Raw genomic sequence first — 27,028 nt, forward strand, 5'->3', positions numbered from 1 at the left:
TGAGTGTGTGATGTTTATAAGGACTTGGAAGCCTGAAAAGTGGAAGTGCAATACATCTGGCTTTCTTCTTGAAAAAGGATTTGTGATCTGAGTTGATGGTGAAAACAGTTCAATACCAGGTCGTGTAAGATGACGATAGAAAGCTCTGTGAGTACAAAACCACAAAAGGACATCCACGATTTGCTCTACTAGTAAAGAAAGTGGAGAAGGAGATAGGATGAATTTCTGTAGGAATTTTTCACAGTAGCCACTGCTCCCATGGTCACCAACACTGCCAGGTTCCGAATGCCCCTTGCTGGGTGCTGAGCATTTTTCAGTCTTGTGGTGACAGGGCTCCATCTTTTCGTGCCTGACCTTTTTCCAGTGACTGCTGAAGTGTGACTCCATCAAGTAGTCTTGCTTGACCCGTTTGCTGGCTTGTCAAGTCAGTAATGCCTTGCTATATTGTTGTCTTGCTGGATGAGGCAACTTAAATTGTGGTGAGGATTTGAGCTTTAAAATTAATTCTCAGGTGATAATTTAATTTCCATTTGACAGCAGCTTTCAGTGGTAGCAGCCCTTGGGTTTGGATTTGCTTGCCAAATACTTAGTCCCACAGTGGGATACTAGACAGAGGTTTCAAAAGCAGAGACTAATGCTCCCTCTGAAGCATGCCCCAGGGTTTCAAGAGGTGCTGTAGGCTCAGGAAAGCAGAACCAGAGTAGCGAGTACAGGGTGAGCCAAGGGTGCAGTAATTCAGCTGACTTCCAATTCCCACGTCCTTGTATATGGCACAGGCTTATTCAGACCTTGCTTGGTCTTACTTGTATGTTTTTGGACTCTGGGTTTTGGGGTTTTTTACAGGACATTCTAGTGTAGGTGGATTGATTTTTATATATTCTCTCTCTCTTTCACAAATAGTAACTACTTTTGACTTGGCATGTTGTAGTTGGTAAATGACCTCCCAAGCAATCTAGGACTCTTTCTCATAGCATGTACCTTGGAACACCTTTCAGTTGCACTGAGTCAGTTCTTTAGTCCTTATTTTTGTATGTGTCTCCTCTCTGTTTGCCTTCTTGCTCTGAGTAGACTCATGGGGAAGGTGGGCTTGGATGAATCCTCTGTCCATAATAGAGCTTTTCTGGGTTGTCTTTCTGAAATATGGTGAATATATGTCTTTACAGGGTACAGACTGCGCTCTTGCCTGCACTAATACTAGACTGAGCCTTCCCCAAAACTAGAGAAATAATTGATTTAAAAGCTGTAATTAGTCACTCTTCCAAGTACTAGAAAGGGTTAGAAAATAATATTTTCTCATTTCATTGACATATTATTGAATTCATGTCAAAAATGAATAAAAAAATGGAACTGTATTGTAATGACCTTTATGGAGATGTTTAGACATTCATAAATTAAGGGTTGCTTGTTGAGAGACAGAAAGACTGGCTGTTTTCGGAGGGTGGTTTGGACCCCAGTCATATTTTTAGCAGAGATATAAGGTCAGGAAAAAGTGTTCATAATAGAAAAGCTGACACAGCTTTATCCCTAGTGTTGGAACTAGTGGTACTGCATCAGCGCTGCTGCTGTGTCCTCAGTGTGTGCACGGGTTGAGGAGACAGAATGATGGGGCTTGCAGACACCGAATGCTTCTCTGAGAGGAAAAGCAGGAGACCTAGGAGCTGAGGCTGGTGTATCTTGTAATGTCTCCATAAAACTTATGTAGAAAGGTAGGGATAATGAAGAAGGGGGAAAAAAAAAAAAGCTCTAGAGTTCTGCCAAAGGCATAACAAAAGGTTGCATTTTTTCCTTACACAAATCAAGACATGTAAAAAATAATATATTGCAGTAGAAAATCTAGCAGCTTGCTGAAATAAGGATTTGAAGCCTCCAGTTGTTGTCCCTCAGCTCTTGCTGCTTTCCAGGATTTTTTTGCCTCTGGCTTCTCTTTACTCTGTGATCTGCTATACCCCCAGCCTGCAAGCAGCCATCCTGCCTTCCTCCTCCTCTTCGCCATGTGCCATCGTGCTGAGGATGAACAGAAACTGTGCTCCTGGCCTTTCATTGTAGGTGTCTGCACCCCTCCTCGCATCCCAGGCCTGCCAGCCAGCCCAGGGGCAGGTCATAGTGAGAAGAGGAAGAGAGCAGTTCTGGGCAGTGGAAGTGAGAAGAGAAAGGATCAAGAACAGAACAGCATGCAGGATGGGAAAGGTTTAAAACGCAATAGGAAAGCAAGATTTTAGTCTCAAGAAGTTTGACTGCTATACAGTTCTGCTGAGCTGTTCTTGTGTAACACCCTGTGATGATCACTCAGTTGTTAAATTATATGGGAGTCTAGTGGTCCCTAGCTTCCCCTCCTCTTCTGGTTCCCCAGCTTTTTCAGCTGAGTTGTCTTACAAGCCTTACCCCTTCAAGGTTGTCTTCATACATTTGGCTATGGTGTGAGTTTTTCTGCTTTGCTGTTTTCGAAGATTTTTTTTTTTTCTTGTAGCTATACCAAAGGTAGGGCAAGAAAAGTAAAATACCTGAGAAAACTGAATTGTGCTAAACAAGAAACTGCAGTACATTTTTTTTTCTTTTCCCCCTTTCCAGTGGAAGTAGTTTAAGAACAATTAGTCTTATTATTTCTCATTTGTTGTTGTTGAGTTTTTTTAAAGCAGATTACTGAGGAACGACAGTTTAAATGTACAGGAGGTGTCTAAAGTAAGAGGTTCTTATCTGCTTTGGTTGGATATCCCTCACTGGAACACTGTGTTTTAATTCCGGTGAGAGGGAGGCATCAGAAGAACAGTTTTAATGGTGCCAGGTCTTAGAATTGGGATGTTGGGGGAGCTGGAGGCAGATTGCTGTGCTTTGCTTTCTGATTGTGCGCCAAGGGCTCCCCAAGCAGAGAGGCAGAAACTACAGCTGGTGCTTATTATTTGTGAGGCCAGACCTGCTGTCAGCCCTTTCCTAGGGAGTCTGTTTGCTGTAGCCTTCCCTGAAATAATCCTACTTGAGGCCAATTTTGTGATAGGAGCTGGTAATATAAGAGCATAGTGGTAATCACAGTCTTAACTCACTGATGTTTAAAAACAATAGTCATCCTCCTGTGGCTGTGATGTTTACTAGTAAAACCAAGCCTAATTCTGCTGCTACTTAAGCCAAAAGCAATATACTTTGGGAAACAGATTCTGATCTGAGATGAAACAGTGTAAATCTGGAGTAATTCCATTCCTGCCAGAGTTGGAGTTTCTGAGTGTAACTCTGAGCAAAACTGAAAAATACTGTTCTATTTAGAAGTAGCATGTAGGGGAAGGGTAAATGTGTTAGTATAGTTACTGAGTTTCTTGCAACTGTATGTATTCAGTATAACACGTAACATGGATGATCAATTTAACAATAAAAGCAATTTCCTTTTTCAACTGTCTGGAACAATTATGTGTGTATGAAAATAAACTGATTTTGCTATATACTGTAAATCTGTTTGGCTTAGAAAAAAGAATATTATCTTTTTTAAACAAACAGTGGTTCTTAATTAGGTAATCAGAACTTTGCTGTGGGGGCATCACAAAATGAAATGTGACACTAGAGGCTATTAAGCTCTTGTTTGTTTGCAATAGATATAATGACCATTGACGCATCTTTAGGGACTGAGGTGTGAAAAACATGTCGATTGTGTTTCTGTTGCACATTCAAGAGTGCATGTGTAGGTGGGATTGAACACCAATGTCAGCTTTTGGGAGAAGTTATGAAATACAAAATGGCCTTGCATGGTTTTACGGAATGTTAAATTTCTACTTTGAATAATCATGAGGAGCTTCACGTTAGAGCAATGGAAATTTTAATCCTCATGGGATCAGCTTGTAACTGAGAACAGAAGGAATACACGTGATAACTGCATGATCGGAATTTACTTGTAACTGTCAAGAATTACATAATTTTTTTTTTTTTTTAAATCCTGTTCTATTTGCACTAAAATGGGGAATTAGAGTAGCATGTTTCTAACATGTAAAGATGAAATTATATTTTCCATAGTATAATTTTTGGTAGCTAAGGTCAGATTATTTTTTTTCCTTCTTTTTTGACTAGTAATTTCAAAGTTTTAGTTTCAGATGGATGCGTGTGTAAAATGACTGGAGTAGAAGTTGTACAGCTCTTCAGAAAAAGCAAATTCTCTTCTCAGTGCTCAAATACCTCTTGCTCATTAATCTACTACACTGTTTATCGAACCATCCTTTAGATTCTACTTTTTTCCTACATTTTCTGTTCAAGTATTTTTCCATATTTCTTTGCATACTTCAAAATTCTTTAAGGAAGCAGCATGACCTTCTTAGTTATATTTTTGGTTTGCAAATTGACAGCCGCCTTGGCACTTAAGTTTGCATGTAGGGGATGAGAATCTCCTTATTTTTGGTGGGGGAGCTACAGAGCAATTCAGTTGTGAGGGAACAGGGTGACACGAGGGCTCACCTGCTGTGCTGGGTTGTGGTACTGGGGGTGCTGCTGTGCTGGTATAAAGCCACATTGGTCTGAAGAGAACACAGCACACTGAGGAAGAAACCCTGGTAATTGATGTTTTGGTTTAGGTTTTCTGTAGTAGTGTGGAATAGGAAAAGCAAACTGTTGGGAGACGTGAAATTGCTCCATGGATTGTGCCTTTCGTGTTACAAACTAAATCTTCTGTAAACACTGTGCTGAGAGGAGCAGGGACTTTTCACGTGTTGACAGAAACTGTGTGAGATTACTCTCTTGTTGAAGTATCTCTTAAAATATGTGTGGTGGCAGAAACCTCTAAACAGGTCAGAAATTTGAAGGAGCTGGAGACCAGATTTAATAGAACAAATGTGAAGTCCATAACATGCAAGATAAATGAATTACAGTGCGTTAATGATGATAAATCTTTGAATAGCAATTAGATCATGTAATTCAGACAGCACGTACTGAAAAGTAACATGATAAAGATGGCCATCTCCTCTGGGACACAGGAGAGATCCAGTTTACTGTATTTACATTGAATCCCATCATGAGTGAAAGGGAAATGACCGGGAGAAGATGGACACTTGACCCTGAACCAAAGGCGAGGGAAGATTAAGTTCTAAAAAGCTCCTCAGGACGATTACTGCAATGTGCCAGGCCTCCAGCTGATATGAAGCAATTCAGAGAAAAGGAGAGTGAGCAAGTGCCCTGCAAGGCTAAGGTGAGACCTTCGTCAGGGCTAATCTGATTTGGTTTATGATTTAAATATTACATTTATGTAAATATTTTCAAAGCTGTAATTAAGGAATTACAGTTGAGAGTTGTTTTCTTTGCTCTTCTGAACTTGTTCAGTCAAAATGAAGTCAGATCTGGGAAATGTGGCACGGGTTTATTTCCTCCAGAGATAATGAATCAAAAATGTTGCAGAGAAACCTCTTAGGTGTCAACTGAGATGGGAAGTGAAGGATGGAGGGGAAAAGAAAGTAGGTGGTTTTTTTATTTTATTTTCTTTGTGCAAACTGTCAAGGGCCAAAAACAAATGAGCAATTTCCCATAGCAGTGACTCATGTATTTCCCTCTGGAAAGAGGCTGGTTGTGGAGAAACATTCTGTGTAATTCCACACAGTTGCAACATACCGAAATGCCAGATGATAATCATGTGGCGACAGGAATGAAATTTAGGTTGGGATTACACCATTAATGTATGTGATGTACATATGATATTTACTTATCCCATAGGTTTAATGGAGAGGGGACGTGGACTTCCCAAGTCCTCTGTACTTTTTTTTTTCCTTCTTTTTTTTGTTCCCTCACTTGTTGCTTATTTGTGACTGCTATTTCTTTTGTCGTTGTGCAAGCTTTAACTTACATCAAAAGTCTGTGGCATAGGAAAAATTGTCATGTCAGTCTGTGACCTTGATGATGCCACATGAGGAGTAGCATGTGTTAAAACAAGAGTGATGACAGCGGCAAAAAAAAAAAATCTCCTGACAGTTTTACACTAAAATATTGCAGTCAATTGTAGTGATTTATAATGAAAGCACAAGCTGTTGGTTCTGTAATGTGAGGTAAACCAGTTCTGGGCAGCTGGGTGCTGGTAACAGAGAGAACAAGGAAGGTAGGTGCAGGATAGCAGTGCGGGGTGGTCAGAGGAAATGGATAAAATTAACTATTATCTGCAGGGAGCAGATAGCGGCAAAGTCAGAGGTGTCAGCACCACACAGCTGTAGGTGAGAGGAGAACAGGGGCTCCCTGAGGCAGCAGCAGCAAGCAACAAAGCTCCTGCCCTGGAAGCACAGCTGACACTTGCAGCCAGGCACCTGTTGCTGCAGTGCTACTTGCACGGGAGAATGTGTGTGGTAAGCGTTCTTGGTATCCATTACTCCATCCTTTCTGTTCTGGAAACAGCTTTCCCAGGCAGAAGTTGCAGGGTGAAATGAATAGACTTATTTTTAATTCTTTCTTCAAGGCTCGCTCTCTATACATATGTAATATTTAGAGATGGGATTTTTATGTAGTGGGTTTTAAAAACTGTTTTTTCTTAAGATAATGTGTAAGTTCTGAATAGATTGTTCCTGGCATTCTAGGCTGCAGGCTGTCTGGTCACTTCATCAAGTTTTGGATTGCGAGGTGTTGGAACATGATGCCGAAATGTTCTTTGCTGGTCCTTCTTTGTCAGCGCTTAATGATCCACCTGATTTGTAAATCTAATCTGAAAAAATTCATTATGTACCTAATGATACTAACAGCATCTACTTAATTTTCTTTCTTGGCCACTTCAATTATTTCTTATTAAACATATTGTTTAGCATTCCTAAGGCAACAAGTATGAAGTAATGCAATTTAAATGTGCCTATAGGTTTCCTTTTCATGGTAAAAGTAATATTTGCCCATACAATGAATGAGAGTGTGCTAGCCTTAATGGAAATAAAAAAAAAAAAACTCACAAGACTGCTATTTGTCATGCCTATTCAGTATTTCTCAGTAAGCTCCTCCAACTTTCCCTTATGCTGTGGGATGCTTTGGCCCAAAAAAGAACAGCGAGTAGTTAGAGCAGCAGATTAAAGTTAAAATCAGACAAATAATCCTATAATTAACCTTCTGAAGAGCACATGTCAGCATTTCTTCCATTAGCATACCTCTCTAGAACATGGACAGTATTTTTTCTCCTTTAGGGCATAATGAGGTATAGCTGACAGGGAAGTTAACAGTTATACTGATGGTTGCTGTAGAATTTCACTTATAGTTAAACTTCAAAGTGCTTTGATTGAGTGTGAGAAATGCTGCTGTGACCCCTGGCACTCTGACTCAGGCATGGTGACGAGGCACGGTGGAGTAGTCTTGTTCTTCCTTTCTGGAGTGCTTTGAATATTAGGATTTAAATAAAAGAAAGACATTGAGTAAGAAAAGGGGGATCAAGAGAAAGCTGCCCTTGTTGCTTGGCATTTTTGTTTGCAGGTTGGTTTGATTCAGTTCACTTTATCATCATCCGCTTTTGTACATCTATTTTAACTGTGTCAGCTGTTCTTTTTCAGAACTTTCTTCAATCATGGCAAAGCACCACGCAGGAGCAGAGGAGGTTTAACACTAGTGCGTTGACTGAATAGTTGTCTATCCTGATACTGGCATTCAGCTGCCCATGTGTTTAGTATTTACCTCCACTGCTGTAATGGGCAAGCTTAAAAATAACCCCTTTCCTTATCGGTAAACAGAACAGGGGACCCTGGTCTTGTTGCAGTTTTGTTAGTTTATAACTCTTGAACACAGTTAATGTTTTCTGTAAGCATCTGTAGTAACGGATTTGTGCCAAGCCTTTCACAGCAGCCAAAGCAGCATAACTGACATTTCACGATTGCTGAGTCCTTTCTATATCAGCCTCAGTTTTCACTTCCCAAAATTGGTGCTGGGGGTGGTGGTGGTGTGTGTTTGGTTATTTTCCTGACTTCTCAGCTTCTCCTTGTGCATTTGCTAAGAACTTCTGTACTGAAAAAAATAAATCAACCCGAAAGCAAAAATCAACCAAAACCAACCAGATCCTGACCTATTTAATCTGTCTTTGGAGGAATATGATTCTCATATTGTGCTAGGAAACCATAAAAAGGTTGTATGGATTCATTGCTTTGTTCTGAGCATCTGTCTTCACATGTGAAAAAATGCCATCCGTATATAAGAAGTTCGGAGTGTTCTATCCTCCTAGTTGCGCTCACAAGGTATTTACTAATAAAAGGGGATGTAGACAGAAAATTGATGGCCTAGGGAGCTCTGTGTGTTGGGGAGCTTGCAGTTGTGCTGCCAGGCTTACTGCAAATCGTGGGAGTCTGCTTGTAGGTGGTATCCCAGTATAGGATAAGATGCTGTGTTTGAGGTGATAATGTTCATAGCACATTATAGAATGTATGCATTCTGTATCTGCAGTTTGAAGGGCATATTTAGGGTTTTTTGCAGCTCTGGGCTATGGAACAGCTCAGCAATTATTAAAGGGCACATTTTCAGTGCTTGTTTAGATTTATTTAAAATATCACAGGGATACTTCTGCTGCATATTTGGGAAGTTTTGTTGGTTTCTGCTCAGGAGACACCTGTTCAAAAAACCCATAACATGAATCTGATGCTGTTTTTATCCCTGTGTTGCCCACAGTGTGAGAAGCCACAATCTTGACTTCTCCTTTTGCATGCAGCTTGTTTTCTCAGCACTGTATAGTAGTGTGGCAACTCACTGCTTAAGTGTTGCCTTTGGACTTGAACTTTTTCACAACCATGTTGGGGCCTGCCAGGAGGTGTAGGAGTGTTGTATTGTAGTGTCCAGCTGGATGGGAGTTGGAGAGGTACAGTGGTACTTTGCAATATTCATAAAGGTTTCTACTCCCAACCCTATTTTAGGCTAATAATTTCAATCTTTTTCAAAAAAAAAAAAAAAAAGCCACTCTTTAACAGCAGTACTTTCTCCCAGGGTTTATTTTATAAGTGTTTATTTGCATGGGAAAGTGTATCTGTTGGCAATATCCCTTATTCCTGCATGAGTTATTTCAAATTGCAGTGTAACCGTTAGGTATTGCATATGTGTGTGAGAAATACTAAATGAGAAATCAAGATATGAGCAAATTCAGGAAGGTAAAGTTAGGAGGGAAAGTTTTTGTTTGTTTTCTTACTGTATGTAATCATTCACTGTTCATTAATCACCACCTCTTTTTAAGCATTCTTAAGCTCATAACACAGAGAAGGTGCATTATATACACATTAGTATATATAATTATATATATAATTATATATATACATTAATATCCTTGATCATTAAGATAGTTTTGTTGTGGATTTTTTTTTGTTAGCAAGGATAAAACGCCTTTGTAAGCTTTATTTGACATTGGATTTAAAATTTTCTAGTTGCTAGTAAGAGTGTCTAAACTTGCACTGCACCAGGGCAGCTGAAGTCACTCTGCTCAGGCTGTAAGGGGTTTCTTGCCCCGGTGCTGAACTGGGTAAATCAGCCCAGACTGAATCCTGTGCTGCTGCTGGCCTATCTCTGGTTGTCACACCGGTTGAGAGCACTGCTGCTGTGTCAGCAAAGCAGAGAGTAACTGAAAAACTTTATTGTTAAAATAACAGGTGGGATTTTAATGATTAATATGTTAGTGATAATAAGTACTCCAGTTCCTTTGTAAAGAACTTGCTTGTGTATTTATTCCAGTAGGATATTCAATTCTATAATACTAATCTTCCTGGGAATCTAGTTGGAATGAGATAATCAGTTTATGAAGACTTAAAAGTCTCGGTCATCCTGTTTTCTAAACGTGGTACACATCACTTACAGACTTTAATAGTTTTCCATAATAATCAAAAGTATTGAGTTTGGTTTAGACATACCATGATAAGGAGCATGGAAACTATCAAGTTGCAGGTCTTTGTGATTTTTATTTATTTATATTTTTTGTGTGTGTGTGTGTGTCAGGGTTTGTTTCCCCACTGTTTGGTGGGAATTCCAGACAAGTGAGGAAAACTGTACAATGTTAAAGAAATGAAATGTATGCAAGCCACAGTTAGAGGCATGAAGAAATGAATGAAAATAGGAAAGTGTTAATTAAATATGTGCTTTTGCCTCTAAATCTGTACAAATCCTATAGTGCATTTGTGCCAACATGAATTCATGCAATTCTTGCAAGTATTTCTTACTAGAAAGAAGACAGGATTTTTGCCTGTAGGGATATAATAGAAGAAAATATCTGTGACTCCACTGGACATTTGTTTGTAAGCTTTACATTAAGTATTTGCTAAGGGTTAAAAAAAGCGCCTTAATCCTTTACTGTCAAGTGGGGTTGCAGTTGTCTAGGTAGAGCCAGCAGAGTCACATGAGGTTTCCTGCACCTTTCTGTGAAACATAGCCCGGATGGTGTGTGTGTGGGGGAGGGTGCTGGACTGCTTGGACTGTGCTGACCTAATATGGTTAAGTGATTTCCTATGTCGATTTAAAAAAAAAATAAAAAATTGGAGTGATGAGAAAGCAAAACCTGTTCTTCTGTGTATAAGACTCACTACCTGTTGTTAACAGCAGGTCCAGCAATAGTAGGTTGGAGGTCTTGGGTGGTTTTTGGATATGGAGCTGAGCAAGGAAAGAGGCTTAGAAGAGTAGAGAGCTTAAATAATTGGAGACTACATGGTGCATGTAGAAAGGAGTTTGAAGTGACAAAATCAAAGTGAGAAAGATCAAGCAAAGCCTGGGAATTTTCCCTGTCCCCATTACCAAGCTAATCGTAAATCTTTTTCTGGTTATGAGATGTTTTTCACTGTTTACACTTTATATTAAGGAAAAACCCCCAACACTCAATATTAGATAAAAGACCATTCTGTGATGACATATGGCTTCAATTTCAGTGTGCAGGTAGGGCTTTGGAGATGGTCAGAATCTGGTTCTGATCTTTGTGTGTGATGGAAACTGCTATTAAATAAATAACTGCATGTGCCCCTAGGTGCTCCTCTGATTCATTTTCAGAAATGCTAGAAAATACTAGCCATATTAGCATGTTTATGTAGTGTTGTTACGCAAAAAGCGTTTTCTACAAATACTGAATTTCTCAATCATGCTAATATCTGCATTTTAAGTCCTAAAAAAAGAAGAGGAAGAGGGGTGAAAGTACCTCATGAGTCACAAAGTCCGATCTTCAGCACTCCAAGGTAAGAGTGCAGTAGGGGCCAGGGAAGTCTCAGAGACATGTCAGTCCACCACTACACTGTGAGCTACAAAGTCTCCTGAACCTACAGAAAGCTGTTTACACCTGTAATAAGAGACCAGAAGCTGTAAGTGTAGCATATGGGGGATACTGGTGGTGGTGGGAGCATCACCAGCGCTTTGTTCTTCCAATAGCAGGGATTTTTTCAAGCGAAACTCCCTCTTGCTTCTAGCAAGCAGAGGTAGGTGAACCTGACTGTGCTCATTGTTCTCCCCTTCCCTCTTCACCCCTGACAAGGAGAGGAGAAATCCCTGCTGAATTGAAGGCAGTTAATCACTTCAACCTGGGTACATAGGCAGCACCCAAGGAGTGGTGATTTTCTGCTGTTCGCAGTATTGCTCAGCTGTAGGGGAAGAAGTGAACTCCTGGTTTATGAAGAAAACTGACCACTAAAAATCAGCTATGTGAACAAAGCAGTTTCAAAGAATGAGAAGACTGCTGTGGTGTTTCATCATAGGCAGCTTTTGGAGATCAGTTGAATGGTTAGTTGTACTGGTATTTTTCAATTTTATTTTTTCTCTTTAAATGTATTGACTGTGAATATGCTGTTTGCTAGCCAATGCTGGCTCCTACAGCGGGAGGAGGCTTTCCGTGGGAGGGAGGAGGTCCTAGTAGTGTGTGTACTTTGCTCAGGACTTTGGCACAGTTGGCCTGTAAAGGGGAATAGAGCCTTTCCTGGGCTTCGGATGTTCAACCGATTGCAAATCAGCACTGGGGAGACTGGGGGCATGTAAGTAGGGAGCTGAAAATCCTGCAGGGTTCAGACCTGCTAGGGCTTCGTCTGGCTTTGTTTTCTGGGTTTGAAACCAGGGAATTAGTGGACATGCTGAAACAAGTTTTCCTTGTCCTGCCTGCTCCTCTTCCAGGATAACTACCTCCTCTCTATACCTGTCAGCCATCTGCAGGCTCCTGCCAAGGAGACAGAGGTGTTTGCTTGATCGAGGCCTTAGTGAATCATCGTTAGAATGACAACATAAAACCTGTGACCTGCGTCCAGGCTCAGCTGAATCACCTCTGCAAGACTTTTCATTTGGAGTGACGGTTGTAATGGAGTTAAAGCTCTGTTTAACCTTATTTAAAATGTCCTCAGTATGTTCTTTTCCTGAAATGTGCTTGCTTTTCCTGTGTGGCTCAATTTCCCTGTTGGGGGGTTTCTTCTGGGGCTGGGTAGGAGGAAAGTGAAGCAAACGCTGACGTTGCGTAATGATCTTACAAACAAAATAATGCTTTTTTTGCTTTTCTTTTTAGGATGTGCCTTACAAAAATGTTGCTTGTCGTAATGCAAAAAGAAACAAAGCTTCTAAAGCTTTACTGAAGCCTACCTTAATTTGACTCTCACGGAAAAAAATGCTTTGCTGTATTGCTTTGTGCAGACTAATAAACCCTTTTGACTTGCAAATCTCTTGCCACTATGAATTGTCTTGTATTATGCAAATCTCCCTTTCAGTTATCCTTTTCTTATACCTTGATTTTGAATCTTTCCTTTAGATCATGGCTTGCATGACATTTTCTTTCTTTTCCTTTCTTTTTGCTGTTTGCAAAGACTCTTGGGAGGATTTGACAGATGTGGTGGAGCAATTGCGTGATGATACTGAAGGTGCGTGCCACACCAACATCTTTCAGCTATTATTTTCACTAATGATTGGCTTTTGCCTTACTATTTTGAGCCTGAGTGCAAAATACAGTTTTCCTTTCCAGTGCTAATAGCTGTGGCTTTCTGAACGTGTTTGTCTGGTTGAACCAGGTTGGCAGCCTGAACATGCTGTACTAGTTGCACTCTGTGCAGATGTTTGGTTTCTGTTAGTGTGTTAAAGAAAATGTCTTTGATCACTCAAGTGTATGTATTGCTCTTGCAATTGTATTAATTTACATTTAAAATGGATATTGTGAAAGCTTTTCTTCTAAATTTTGTCAGCCCCTTCATGGGTTCCATGTGATCAATTTTGGTTTCTAAATCTTACTAATCTCTTTTTTGAAAATATGTGCATACGATGTTGATTTTAAAAGTTTCAAAAATTTTGGGGTATTTTGGCTTCAAGTGGAGGTAGAAAAAGTGAATCAGCAAGGGGTTATTTTACTTAAATGAAATGCTGAGGCAATTATTTTTCTGAGCCTGACATAAACACAACTTGAAAGGTTGCAGCAATATATGGAAGCTAAACTAAAAAAATAATTTCAGAAATCACCCCAAAGTTTCAGATTTTCTGAAATATTTCTATTTATCAACTTGAGACTTTGCAAAACTGACTCTGAAGCTTGTGCTGCAAATTTTGATTAAAAAGTTGTGAAGTACTACATGAGAATTTGTAGTGCTTCTTACTTGGTTCTTAGAAATGGTGCAAGTGTGAAATAATTGAATCCTCAATTCAGCATGCACTCAAGTGAATTGGCAATTTGATGACTAAATACAACTGTTCCTGTTTGGGATGAACGGGTTTGCAGCACAAAAGGCTAATATACCTTTTGGAGACAAGGGAATTAGAAAGGAATTTGCCTTTTGTGGCTGAGAAGTTTAAGTGCTCATTGTTAGGAAGAATATAGATTTCAAAGTAGAAAGATGGTTAAGGGGTATTTATCTATACGGACTAAAGTATTTTAAATTGGAATCTCAAATTAGAAGCTAAAGCTAGGGTTCTTGATACCTAGAAGATTCATGAGCGTAAATTGTGTTATTCTCATACTGATAACCCCAAAGGAGTAAGGTCAGCAGATGTATTTTGGCTTTTTTTTCCAAATTATGCATTGAGAGTTTTCAAAGGCATTGTGAATTGCAGATCCCACAGTGGCTGCTTTCTTACCAGTGTTTTATTCCGTTTTGGTTCAATTCTGCCTGGTAGGATGATAACCAAAAGCTGCATTTGTTTCTTTATAGCACAGATAAGCAATTTAAACATGAAACTTGGTAAAGCAAAATGGTGAAATTAAGTGAAGGATGTTTATGTTATGGACTCAGGGTTAGAAATAGAGGGTAAAGTACAAGCAACGCCATCTGTCTTAAAATATGTGGTTGTGATTATTACTAAAATAATAACTGATAGTTAAGGATGGCAAAGTAATGCAACTAGGTTTGGGACTCACTTAGGAAAAGACTTCCAGAGCAAATAGTTTTAAGCATATTTCTGGCAGAAGAAAAAAGCAAAATCAGCCATGACATAGCAAAATATATTTTTATTTATATTTGGAAACCCAGATAGTAAAAATCTTTCTAAAGAAGGGGTGTTGTGCACAAAAATGAGTTTTGATGCATTAACTAAACCAATCTCTTGCTGGTCATCTTTCATGGATGGTGCCTTTCTTAATTGTTGTGCTTGGTTATGTGCCTGGGCTTCTGCCTGGTGGCCTCGTAAACATGGGAGGCTTCTTGCCAGCTGTGGGAGATGTTCTCTCACAACAGCTAATTCTGCTTCCCCAGCAGCTCTGGCCAGGGGCATATCCAAGGCAATCTTTAAGGAAAAAAAAAGGTTTGAGACTTCTTTTTTTCTGTAAAACATACAGATTTTTTGCATTTATTTTGTGGGTCTTGTCTGTTTGAGCTTGTGTCTTTGTTTCCCATGACCACCACCCTGTTCTGTTTTTTTTTAAATTCTTACATGATTGGTGTCGCGGGGAAACTGTCCTCCTTGGTGATCGATCAGAGACTGATGGATGCTTGATGTGGAGTGTGCTTTCCCCCTCAAAAGTCAACATGAAGGATGTAATAGCAAGAATAAACAAAGCACCCTTTAAAATTATCTGTGAAAATATTTATTCTCTTAAGAAATGCAGTTTCATTTTTGTAAGGTGGCATTAGTCCAGCTGCTTTCTGGTTTATCCACAATCCTTCAGAGTAGACAGGTTGAATATTGAATACAGAAGCAAAAAATTAGTAGATTAAAATGTATTTCTGTAGAAACAGACATGCTTCTGCTTTTCACTTGTGAATAGTCATGTCATTTTTATTTTCATCACTGCTTACCTTTAAAAGAGTATTTGCATGATATGCAAGACGTGTATCACCCTTGAGAATGGTAATCGGGCTTGCTGGAAGGCACATGAGGCATTTGAATGTAAGGGAATGTCAGGAAAGAGAAGCAGCTTAAAAAATACAGAATGATGTGGAACTCCAGTTTAAATGATGAAAGTCCTTAATTTATCTAGGGATGTGCTTTCCACATTTATTTGAAATTAGGAAATCATGAACACATGTATAATCTAAGCTGCTGGAACTAATGTCTTTCCTAATGTGAATTTGCTTAACAAACTCAGTGCACTGTAGATAGCTGGCTGATTTGTTTTGAAAGAAGTGTTTCATCGTTAATGTATTTTAGTTAATCTGAATACAGTATGAGCTGTTAGCAAGATGCCATTCTCTTCCATACACAGAAGCAGCCTTTCTGAATTTCAGATTGCTTTAAGTTTGTATTCTTGATCTAAGATGGATTCAGCACATTGATAACTTTGCTGAAATATAGTTGGCACTACTTGAGCAGATTTGTCCACATCTACAGTGTTTCATGACTCCCTGCATTTGTTCAAAGTTCTACATTTATTTTAGTTTCTTCTTAATTCTTTTGGTGTTACTCAGTATGAGGAGTGATAAAATTTATTGTCACCAGGTGAGATGTAATTAGACCACAATTTCAGTTTAACCCTTTGAAATCCAGTATTGCATTGACTTTTTCCTTGAATTTTAGGTTCCTAGGTACATATTTTACCTTTTAAACAAATTACAGGATTTCTGAGATTCTTGGATGCTTATGAAAATGTCTTCATGGAAGCTTCTCATGAACCGTTTGCTTTTCATGCTGTTAGCATATGAATGATTGTGGCTCTTCAGAAACCTGGGAGTTCAGTATTTTATGCAAAGAGTCAGATGAGCTGATTATTTTACCCTGTCATTCTAATGGGATGCAAGTCCAGTTTAATTTAGACCACTTAACATCCCACCTGGTTAGAAAACACATCTAATCCGTAGAAGCTACAATATTTAGATAGCAACGTCTCTTGAGAATTTAAGATTACTTCAGTTGAAATCCAAACCACATTGAAAGGCAGAGTTTAAGGGCCAAAATTTTATTTGTTAAGGTTTATAACATGGCATGTATAGTAAAACACAAGTAGAATTTTTGCAGTTGGAGACAGGAATAAAAAGCTGGAAGAATATACTGACTCCAACTCAGAATCTCAGTTGCACATCAAGGTCACACTTGTCAAAGCAGAACATGTCTGGGTTGACTAAAAGGCAGCCAGATAGTCTTACTGTACAAAAGTCATCTTTGCTTGCTTACCCTGCTTTTTTAGACCCAATTTTAAGGTGTGTGTGTTGCAGCACATATAACAATGGTATAAATTACTTAGGATGTCATTTTTTGAATATTCTTTGGGATTTTATCCACTTTCATCCTATATAACAGTTAATCATTTTGCAAGATGAGAATCTTGGCTAGGCTGCATTTACTAAGCACCATGGCTCACAACGGGCTAATGAAGCAGAGACCTTTAGTTAACGTGATGATAACTTTTTTCAGTTTTTTACACTGTGACCGCATATTCTACTCGTAAATGAAAGCACAGCCCTGCTTTTTCTTTTTTCCCTAAGTAATTTCACCAGCTCAGGTGTTCATTAGGTCTTAAATGTTGAGTCTAGTTGTCTTGAACATGTTTCAGATACCCCTCTGTTGTGCTTGTTTGCTTGTGTTTGTTTGGTTTTTTTTTAATTAGGGTCATATTGACCCCAGTTGGCACACAGCAGTCACAGCCTTCTCAGACTCATGGAAAACCATGCACCTTGCCTGAAAAAGTATACCTTTGACTTCAGTATAGGTCTGTGTGAGGCAGCAGTGCTCAGTAATCTTCAGAAGTGTGTATGGCTTCATGTGAGTATGTAATGGATAAGGACCCTAAGTCCAAGCAGTGTCCTTGTACTCTACCATAATTCAGATTAGCTAATAAGCATAGCCAGTAACATTTTCGATGCAGTTGTCTTGTATAGTTTCTTTAATTTTGCAGTAGCAATTGATTTGCCACCTAAGCAGAGTCCCTTTGGACACCTGCCTGGCTACCAGTGGGCTCAATGAGCTGCCTGGGCCACGAGTGCGTGACTGCTCTGTACTGTGGCAGTGCTTTGCTGCTTGGGGCAAGCTGCTGCTGAGCCTTGGCCACTGAGGAAACACCTTGATGAGGGGGAAGGGGAGGTCTCTGTATTTTCATGTATCTTTCTGTTCCCCTTCATAGGGAGGAAGAAAAAGAAGCTGTGATTATTACAAGGTTTTGGTCAAGTCTTAAAACTTTAGATGTGTTCAGGAGGCAAACACTAAGCTTTACTAAAGGGTCTGATCTCACCACTGAGACCAGTATGCAGTGTGTGTATACATCTGAGTTTTTCTTCAAAGCCTGGCTGAGCAAATAATCATGTTCAATCCAGACTTCACAAGTTATTTAAATGAAAAAAAAAAAAAAAAAAAGTATTTGTTTCTTTTACCACAGCACAATACTCTTTTGAGGATACAGATAAAAATTGTCTCAGATAATTCTAACCTACTAGTGGTTTCTGCTGCATTATCTGTCTTGGTCAGAAGCGTGGATGTACAGTGGATGGAGTGGTGCTATCAGAGTATTGAGGGAGTGGGTTGATGTTTTTTTACTGGATAACCTTGTTCTGAGCAGATTTTGAATCATGGTACCAAAGCAGAATTTTGTGACAATGTTGTCTGCAGTAGAAGCAAACACTAGTTATGGTCATATACTCTTAAAGGGCAACTGTGATGGTTGCTGTCATGGGTAGTGTTCATTAGTTTTATGCAGAAGTACACAGAAGAAAATATGTGGAACTTTTTTTAATTGCATGTACAAAAATTAGTTTTTGCAATCGTGTGTAATACTGCGTCTGACTCTTTTTTTTCCTGACTCTGCATTCCTAGTAATGGTGACTGTTAGCTGTGCTGCAAACCAAAAAATGGATTGTAAATCACAGAATAGGTAATCTGCTCAATGTACATGCCAAATCTATCAGCTTAAAATAGTAGTTCTTCAAAGGCAATAAAAATCACCCACTAAATTAAATTTTTCTACAGTGCAGCACTGCTATGAGAATTGCATTCCTAAATGAGTACTCTGAAGTTTTCTAAACTATGAAAATAAATGGTGAATGCCTAATCTCAGCCTTTTTATAAGATGTGACCCAAGAGAATCAGTGCTTGAAGAGTTTACAGATAGTAAAACAAAACTCTCTGGGGATTTTTGATCATTTTGTCCTTCAGCAGTAGAAGATTGGGTGGAGATGCAGGAACAACTGGACTTGTTTGCCACTTTTCTGAACAAGGCGGCATTTGTCCATGACAGCAGATGTGGCCTGGAGTGCAGCTAGGCTCGTGGCTGTCAACTGATGGCAACTCCAGCTGGCATTGCTTAGTGCTGTCTGTACCCTCCCCCTCTCCATCAGTCATCTTCCCTCCTTGAGCTGCTCAGTGCTGCCAGGATGGGTCCAGTGAAATTTAGAGGAGTCTTCTGATACTGCTTCATCCTGGAGAAGAAAAGGGATGAAACAGATGCAGCTGTGGTATCAGGTTTGAATAGTGACAGCTGCCCTCATGCATCACTTGTCCTATCCTGTGGATTTTTTCACAGCTCTCAGCGTTAATGATGTGTACTAGAGTGTTGTTAGCACTGTTGCCACAGTGTTTGGTCTGAATATTTCTTGGGTCGTCAGCAGCATCCCCGATAAAAGCTGCGTGTCCTCTGGCAGACAGGCCACCCAAAACTAAGCAGCAGTAACAAGACCTTACCAGCCTGTGTGCCTGCTAGCCTTGGAACCGTGAGAATCTGACCGTGGCGTGCTTCAGAGACAGATTGAGCAAATCCGCCTTTGTTCCCAGGTTTCTCAAATGCTCTCTTTTGACTTCCTTTCATAATTTCTCAGGTTCTTTGAGGATGTTTGTGTCTCCACATCAGTACTTGCTATTCGTCGCCCAACCCTGAGGTGCCTTTCAGTGTCTCCTTCTGTCTGGAGTCTCAATCACACAGTAACAATTGCTCTTCTTCTTGCCTATTTTGGATTCAGCCATAGGTTCCCAAAATCTAATCTTGCTCCTGTTGGCTACAGGCTGCTGGTCCCACTGTGCTTTTCAGCCTGCAGGAGATAGTGAAGATTGGGGGTGGGAACAATGTGATTTTTCATGATTCTATGGTCCTCTGAAGTTTTTTCCTTGCTCTCTTTTGGGTGGTGGGTGCTAACAAGATGCCTTATTGCAATGGCAGTACATTTGAGATGAAAAGGAGTTTGTATTTGAGCAGCTGGACTTGTCAGTATCAGTATCATGATGGATCAGGGTGATGACTTGCATCATCAGGACAAGTCCTATATTAGACTGCTGTAGTCTCAGAAGAATATACCCCTTGGCCTCTTCTGGCTAAGCTGTTGCATTTCAAACTGCAAGAAATCGTTCTTCACAGCTGTATTGGCAAGAGGATGAGAACTGTTAATAATCTAGACAGCTCAAGTCTGCCTGCCTAGTAGAGATTTGATATTTACTCAGTGGCAAACCTGCTGAATACTAACCCAGACTTCTGCAAGACTTCACTTAGGGACTGGATCCACTGAGGATGAGGGTTACAACTTTCCCTCCTTCACCATGAGAGATGTTTTTAGGAGGGACATAAGAATCTATCTCAGGTGTCTGTATGTTGAAGAGATGGAGCGTTCCAACAGGTGAAAAGAATTTAACAACCCAATGGTGGTGAGCATTGCTGGGTGGGTCTGAGTAGTGGTACTTCACAGAGCTGGCAAGAACAGCTGTTCTTCCACGGCTTAGATTCTAGATATTTTATGTCTTCTGTCATCAAACTTAGCTATATGCTTCCCTGCATTTTAAGTAGAAATATATTTCCTTTTGTTCTAATTGAAGGTTATCAGTCTCGTATTTATTTGCTTTACTTGTTTGCTGACTGCAAGCATGCTTTGTCAGTATAGCAGATAAAATGTGTACTCTGTGCTTAGATATGTAGTCTTAAATGTTCTCTGGTCATGTTTCTGCTGCAAGGATAGTAAATTCACTTGCGAAGGTGGTGAATTGGTTCAAGGGTCCATGGCTATTTACAGCAGCCCTAGAATAAATGTACTTTAGAGGTATGAAACTGGCTGTGCTTTCCACGCAGGGTCTAGATTGGAAAACAGATGTGTGTATTTCTTTCCTGCAACAAACAAATTTAAAGGTCTAAATATTTTTAATATGGTAGAAGAATATAGTCTTGGAAGATCTTTGCATGTTGGGGCTTAGAGCAAGCTGTCAGAGGAGCCACGAAGATCAGCTGCTTGTCAGTGCTAAAAAAACAGTAGTGTTGATAAAATGAAGAGAGATAGGTGGGAATTGGTTACATGTTACATCCAAGTTGAAAAAAAAAAATCATGAGAAGGAAAAATGCAAGACTGGATAGACACATGCATTGCTGGATTGAGTATAAGCAGAGTCACGGTTACTTTTAGATGAAAGAACAAATCACAAGTGAGGAATTCTTACCAGTTTGTAGTTGCTGGATGTAGCTGGGGATTTGAGTTGAAACAAGCGATGGTTGTAAAGTTCAGTTGTCAAGATGTAAAGCACAACATTAACAGCTGTCTTCAAACCTCTCTTTCTTGAAAATGTAAAGCTTTTGTACTTATTTGAAGTATTGAGGCATCCTTAATGTGATATGTAATCTATTCCCATATCATTGTGGCTTTGACCATTAAAACGCTGGTCAACTTTGATTTTACTCAACAAAATGACTAAAGATGGTGCCTCATATGAAACTGTCAGTGACCCTAAAATTGTGTCAAAGCTGAGGAACAAAAAGAGAGGGAGATAAGATATCTTACTGTATTAAAAATAGCTTTTGTTACTCAAGAGCACTTTTCTTCCTTTTTTTACAGATCCTAATTATCTCATGGCTAATGAACGTATGAACCTAATGAACATGGCAAAACTGAGTATCAAGGGGTTGATTGAATCTGCACTTAATCTGGGCAGGACGCTGGACTCCGACTATGCACCTCTTCAGCAGTTCTTTGTTGTGATGGAACATTGCCTTAAACATGGCTTGAAAGGTAACCTTGCTTGAGAGGAGTCTGCCTGGGCTGTTTGTCGTAGTGTAGGTGCGAGGAAGAGTGATCTTGTTTTAAAAAAATCTAGTTTTGTAATCTACAGTATGCTAAGGAGAGGCTGAGTGGGGTCACTGCTGACTTGACAGGCCATGGGAGGAGAAAAAATCTACTGAAGTTATAACACTGCAGGTGAAAAGTTCACAGTCGTTGCAGGTGCTTGCCATTTTTAAAACAGCTTTTCAGATGACTCAAGTATAATTAAGTGATCAGTGGTAAAATTAGCTCCTCAGCAACTCATGACTCCCTTTTTTTTCTGCGCTTCCTCATGTGTTAGGGATGCAACAGTCCTCTAGCTGGAAGAGGAACTGCAACACAGAGGTCCTTTCTCAATAGTTCTGTCAAAACTGAGAACTTTGCCTTTGTGCAGCTAATGTCTTGTAAGCTGCTTTCTAAAGTAGCAAGCAGGAGAATGTATTTAACTGTATAATAGAGTCACAGCTAAAATTGCCAAGTACCAGACTACTTTTCTTGATGTGCTCCCCTTGCGTGATAGTAGCTTGAGATGAAAAGCGAAGGATATTAAATGCCCTCTCAGCACCCATACATACATCCTTCTTCAGTAGTTGTGTTCAGCATTATGTGTGGAAGAAGTGGTTCCTGTACTGGGTACAGTAATGTTGTGCTAGGGAGAAGTGTTCATATTCTTCAGCTTCTTCCTTTATTCATTTGCTAGTGTCCCTACTGCTGTTCATAAGTTTGAAGTTAGAGTTCTCAGTCGTCTCACTGCTGCTGTGAAGTAGCAGTAAGAACTATGGACGGAGAAAACTAATTTTCAGCTTTAGTATGTAGGGGTCACTAAAAAGCTTTTCTGAAAGAGGAGAAGATGCATAGAGAAGCCCCTAGCAGCTATGGAGAAGGAGTGGGTTCAAAGTGGTGTGGTACTTTTCCTTGTAATGTGATGGTCAGTGAAAGAAAATTACTGTGCACAGATCAAGTGTAACTTTGGGACAGTGACAGCATCCTAGTAGAAATTTTGGCCTCTAGCAGTGAATCTAAGTTGATGGTTATCAATGGATGTTGTTGTTTTGGAATATTGGGGATGTATGGAATATCTTCTGGCATCTGTCTTGAGCTTCTGTTGCCTTGTTTGAATGATACCAGTAGTTTGCTACATTCAGGCATAAAAAAGTCATCTTTTGTACTTACCTGACAGCAGTCCCAGGAGAATCTTTCTGGCAGTTTTTGTCTACTATTCATTCACTTTTAACCATGTTTGAGAATGTGTTTAGTCAGCACAGGCCTAATAGGCTCATTTTATATCTTTTTCTAGCCAAAAAGACTTTTCTCGGGCAAAATAAGTCATTCTGGGGACCTCTAGAACTAGTAGAAAAACTTGTTCCTGAGGCTGCAGAGATTACAGCAAGTGTTAAGGATCTCCCAGGACTGAAGTAAGTACAGTCTTTTACTGCACGAGTACATAATATGTTCTTATTGTAAGAAGGATCCAGAAGAGAAGGAGGAGGAAACATAACCTTCAGGAATTCATCTGCCACCTTCTGCTGATAAAAGTGGCTCGTTGCTCTCTTACTCTTAATCAAGGATCTGCAGAAGGAGAGGAGAGGATATATTCTGTCAGTGTCAGCATGGGGTCTTATGGACAATAGCGCATTTATTACTAGCAAGTGTGATGATGTGTCTCAGGAATGGAAATGGCCTTTACTGACTCTATTTTTGAAGTCATACTGAAGAGGAAGGGAATTGGAAGGAAGGTCATGGCAGGTTAAATAGTTTTAAGGCTGATAGAGGTAATTTTTCTTCTAAATAAATTCAGGTAAACTTGTAAAGTTTGTGTAAGAGGGAAGCTTAGTTACCAAGTTGGAGAAGATACTAGCTTACATTAAGGAGAGGAGAAAAAAAAAACCTTCAAGCCTATATTGCTTTTAGAAATTTCATAGTCATTTCAGACATTGCATTCATGTGTGCTTATCCCATGCTAAAGAGAAACTGTAAAAAGCTTTCAGCCTGGGGAGTAGAAAAAAGATGTAAGGAAGCTTTTATATGAGCAGCGGGACTAAGGATTAGATCTTTGCTGAAGGAAGAGATGAGTAGGTTCGATAACAGTTTCTTTCAGGTTAGTATTTAGCAATGTGCATATGGACAAGCGCCTTTCCTGGAGATCTGTGCAGGACTCCTGGAACAGCTTACAGGACCCACGTGGAGTGCTAACAGTGTTGTGCCGGAGCTCCTGTTACCTTTTGCTGTTGTAAAAGAATATTTGAAACATCAAATAAATTGAAATAAAGAACAGTTTTAGAATAAGTTTCTAAACCCTGCATTCATACTAACCCTTGGGAAATCTCATGTTATGTATTAGGTCAAGAATGGGGAGTAAGGAAGATGACTTCCATGGGCTGTTGCTGCTTATACCAGTTAAGGTTAGAAAATAAAGTGCCTCACGTGCTGTTTGGTATAAGACAGCTAACTGACTTCTGGAGATGGAAGAGGAATGTCCTTGTAATCAAAATACTGCTCAGTGCGGGGGTTTTACACCTTCCTTTGGAGCATCTGGTACTGGCTTCTGGCCAGCATGCCAGGGTAGATCAGCCAGAGTTGTGATGCAGCATATCAGTTATCATAGTTTTAAAGCTGTGTCCTTCAGATTGCCAGGAGAAACAGAGGGGGAAGGACTGTGACTATAACCTGTTGCATCCTTTAAGTATGTTAATGAGCAAAACAGTTGAAGAGAACAATACTGAGTCTGTGTTTTCACTGTCCTTGTTTCTCAACCCAACTTAACACCTACCTGAAGGAGTGGCGCTTGGGCATCTGTGCTGAACTGAAGTATAGACATGTTATTCTGACTTGCTTTATGCAAAACTGGTTTTGAATTAGAAGGTGATGTGTTGGAGCAGCTGATCTCTGTCTATGTAGTAGCATCCAGCAGGGGTAAAGTCAAGGGACTATTTATAGTACAATGACAAATACGTAATTAGTTATGAGAGAAGCAGTAGCTGCTTACATAGACTTAGCTGTAACTATTTGCACTTAAATACCTTGTATTTCCCTGTTTTCATTAGTGCCAGCTCTGAGATGCAGAAACTTCAGGTAGAATGGGATTATTAGAGCTGTTCATGAATGTGCACTGCAGTATGTGTCTGTAACTGTTTTGTTTCTGACCTTTGTAGGACACCTGTGGGTAGAGGAAGAGCTTGGCTTCGCCTGGCTCTAATGCAGAAGAAACTTTCAGAATACATGAAAGCTTTGATTAACAGAAAAGATCTTCTCAGGTGAGCACTGAGCTTGCTTTTAGATTAGGTTAGGTTCACTTCTGCCCTGTTGTAAGATCTTTGACACCCAAATGGTAAAGTATGCCTGTACTTTTTTTGAGAAATGGTAACATTTGTGAAATGCAAAGCTTCCTCTAAGGGATAAAAATGTTTAGTATTCTTTTTAATTCAGAAGCTGTTATTTCTCCACTTTGTCTCGATTATCCATTAGAATATCACAAATTTTGGTTTCAAAGAGATGATTTGGGTGAAATGTACGTACAGAGAGGGTACAGCATTCTCTGTCTGTAAAATCTTGGCCCTTGATTTATTTCTGACTTTGTCACTTCATTACTATCTGACTTGAAACAAGTTATTTCACTCCTCTGTATCTCTTCATCCCACTCATAAAACAGCAATCATTTTGTAGTTTAATTGAAAGTCCATGGATTTGAACTACTGTGCCTGTGTAAAGCAGTAGGATTTAATAAATATGTTTGTGTTTCTTTAGTCAAACAAGTAGATGTTTGTTGGCTCTCCATATAAATCCATAGCTGACTTGGGGTTAGAAAGGAGAATTTGATATTGTACACTGGAGAATGTGGTGGTGGCTTGTGTTAATAGCAGTGTGTAATAGAGTAATAGAAGTGTGTTACTTAAACTCTGATATTAAGCCCTAGTCTTAAATCTTCAGTGTGCTGTACCGTTACTCAAGAATTGTGCTTACTTTCCACCACCTTTCAACAGTGAGGGACCAGGTCTCCTGCTTATTGGGTCTTTGCCTCACCTAAAGACTTACTGTGCTAAGAGGGGTTTGTTTAGTCAGAGCAGGAGTACGCTGATAGTATGTAGGAGTACGTTTCTGTGCAGACTATATGGCACTTGCTGGGTTTTTGTTAAGACTGAGCTTGCATTATATTGTTGTATGAAATAGCGGGGATCCCATACTAGTTGACAGCATCTGAGTTGACTTTTAAAGATGCAACACTTGTCTTCTCTTGCCATGCATCCTACAGTGAATTTTATGAGCCTAATGCACTGATGATGGAAGAAGAAGGTGCAATCATTGCTGGCCTCCTAGTAGGGTTGAATGTCATTGATGCAAACTTCTGCATGAAAGGAGAAGATCTGGACTCACAGGTACTGGGTATTCAGTTAATGTTTTTTTCTGCTCATTTAAATTGGAGGAGTTTTCAATTGTAGAGGACTTCCAACAACCAAGATACGGGTTTGTTACTATATGTAATAGAAGACTAATGTGAGTTTGTTACTATGGTTATGGTCTTCAGTTAGCTGGTGGTGCTGAGGTCAAAAACTCGGGATTTTGGTTTTCTCTTTGCTGTTATGCTATGCTGTGATCTGCATGCAGGTCACTGTGGAGTAAATGAAAAAGGAGGGAAAAAATGGGAAGGACTTAGCCAAAATGAGGGGAGAAATGGACAGAACTGTTAATTCGCTCATGCTGTGTGATGAGATCAGTGTAACTGTTAAACAAAATAAAATGAGCCTTCATGCACTTATGTTCCAGCTTGCATAAGCAGTGTATATGCAGATATGGTGATGGTAATGTTTTGTCCTTATGTCCTAAGAGTTGCTTGCCAATTCAGTGATTATCCTAGTATATTTTTGCTTGAAATATGCCCTGTTCTCACTAACTTCATATAGATTACTGGTATAACAAATCCTTGCCGTAATACAATAGGTACTGATGTTCTGAACTTTCACAACTACAGTGTTTGCTCTTAGAAGTGTTTAATGTAAGATGCAAATTTTTCTTTTCTAGGTTGGAGTTATTGATTTCTCAATGTATTTGAAAGATGGGAACAGCACGAAAGGCAGTGAAGGGTAGGTACACACATAATTCTCCTGCATCTTATCTCTTGGTAACTTGTATTCAAGTATTCTGGGTTGCCCTGCAAGCTGTTGTTTTTAATTAAAAAACTACTTAGACTGAATTGCTATTCTGTTATAAAACATAATATATAAATATGATACTGGAAATATTGGGAGGGAGCAGGGGAAATGGCAAGTCTCCCAGAAATCCTGTGTGTTCTTCCTTAACCGGTAATTGAAGATAAAAATATTTTTAAAGTGACCCTCTGCTGAATTAGGTCTGCCATTCTTTAAAAGCTTAGTAGCTTTCACCAGTTGTATGGCTAGCAGGGTAATAGTTGATTTTTGACACCATAACATCCTTTAAAAAAAAAAAAAAATTCTCCAATTGGAAAAGATCGTAACTGCAATAATAGCCTAAAGAACTTGTGCCAGCATACACAAATGAAGCTGTGCAACATTCAGAGCAAGTCGTTGAAAAATACAGTGTGGACATACTGGCATACGGATCAGGTGTTGCAGTTTTCCGAGGTTCTTCAAGAGTACTTCTCCCTTCTAAGGAAGTCCTGCTAGGTTAAGTTCAGGTATATATTTAATGATTATCCCTCAAGATCAGGTGTCTTGATTGCATTTATTTTATCTATAGTTTCATTTTCAGAACATCTTTAGTTAAGATTTCCTGCTGGAAGTGAACGCAAAAAGTGCATTTGTTGACAG

At 39.5% G+C, this 27,028-nt stretch overlaps 1 protein-coding gene across 9 annotated transcripts in view; it reads left to right on the forward strand.

The window, feature by feature from the left end:
- Positions 1–27,028, forward strand: part of RUFY3 (RUN and FYVE domain containing 3) — a 56,310-nt gene that overhangs the window by 9,271 nt on the left and 20,011 nt on the right. For 5 of the 9 annotated variants that reach the window (XM_074905308.1, XM_074905315.1, XM_074905312.1 and 2 more), the window contains 6 exons: positions 12,699–12,752; positions 21,042–21,215; positions 22,543–22,660; positions 24,398–24,499; positions 25,495–25,618; positions 26,262–26,323. In XM_074905308.1, the coding sequence (XP_074761409.1) occupies positions 12,699–12,752; positions 21,042–21,215; positions 22,543–22,660; positions 24,398–24,499; positions 25,495–25,618; positions 26,262–26,323 (634 nt within the window). The remainder of the gene's footprint in view (positions 1–12,698; positions 12,753–21,041; positions 21,216–22,542; positions 22,661–24,397; positions 24,500–25,494; positions 25,619–26,261; positions 26,324–27,028) is intronic. The other 4 variants (XM_074905309.1, XM_074905314.1, XM_074905313.1 and 1 more) reach the window with 1 other exon arrangement.

This window comes from Athene noctua, chromosome 4 (genome assembly GCF_965140245.1).
Source record: "Athene noctua chromosome 4, bAthNoc1.hap1.1, whole genome shotgun sequence".
NCBI lineage: Eukaryota > Metazoa > Chordata > Aves > Strigiformes > Strigidae > Athene > Athene noctua.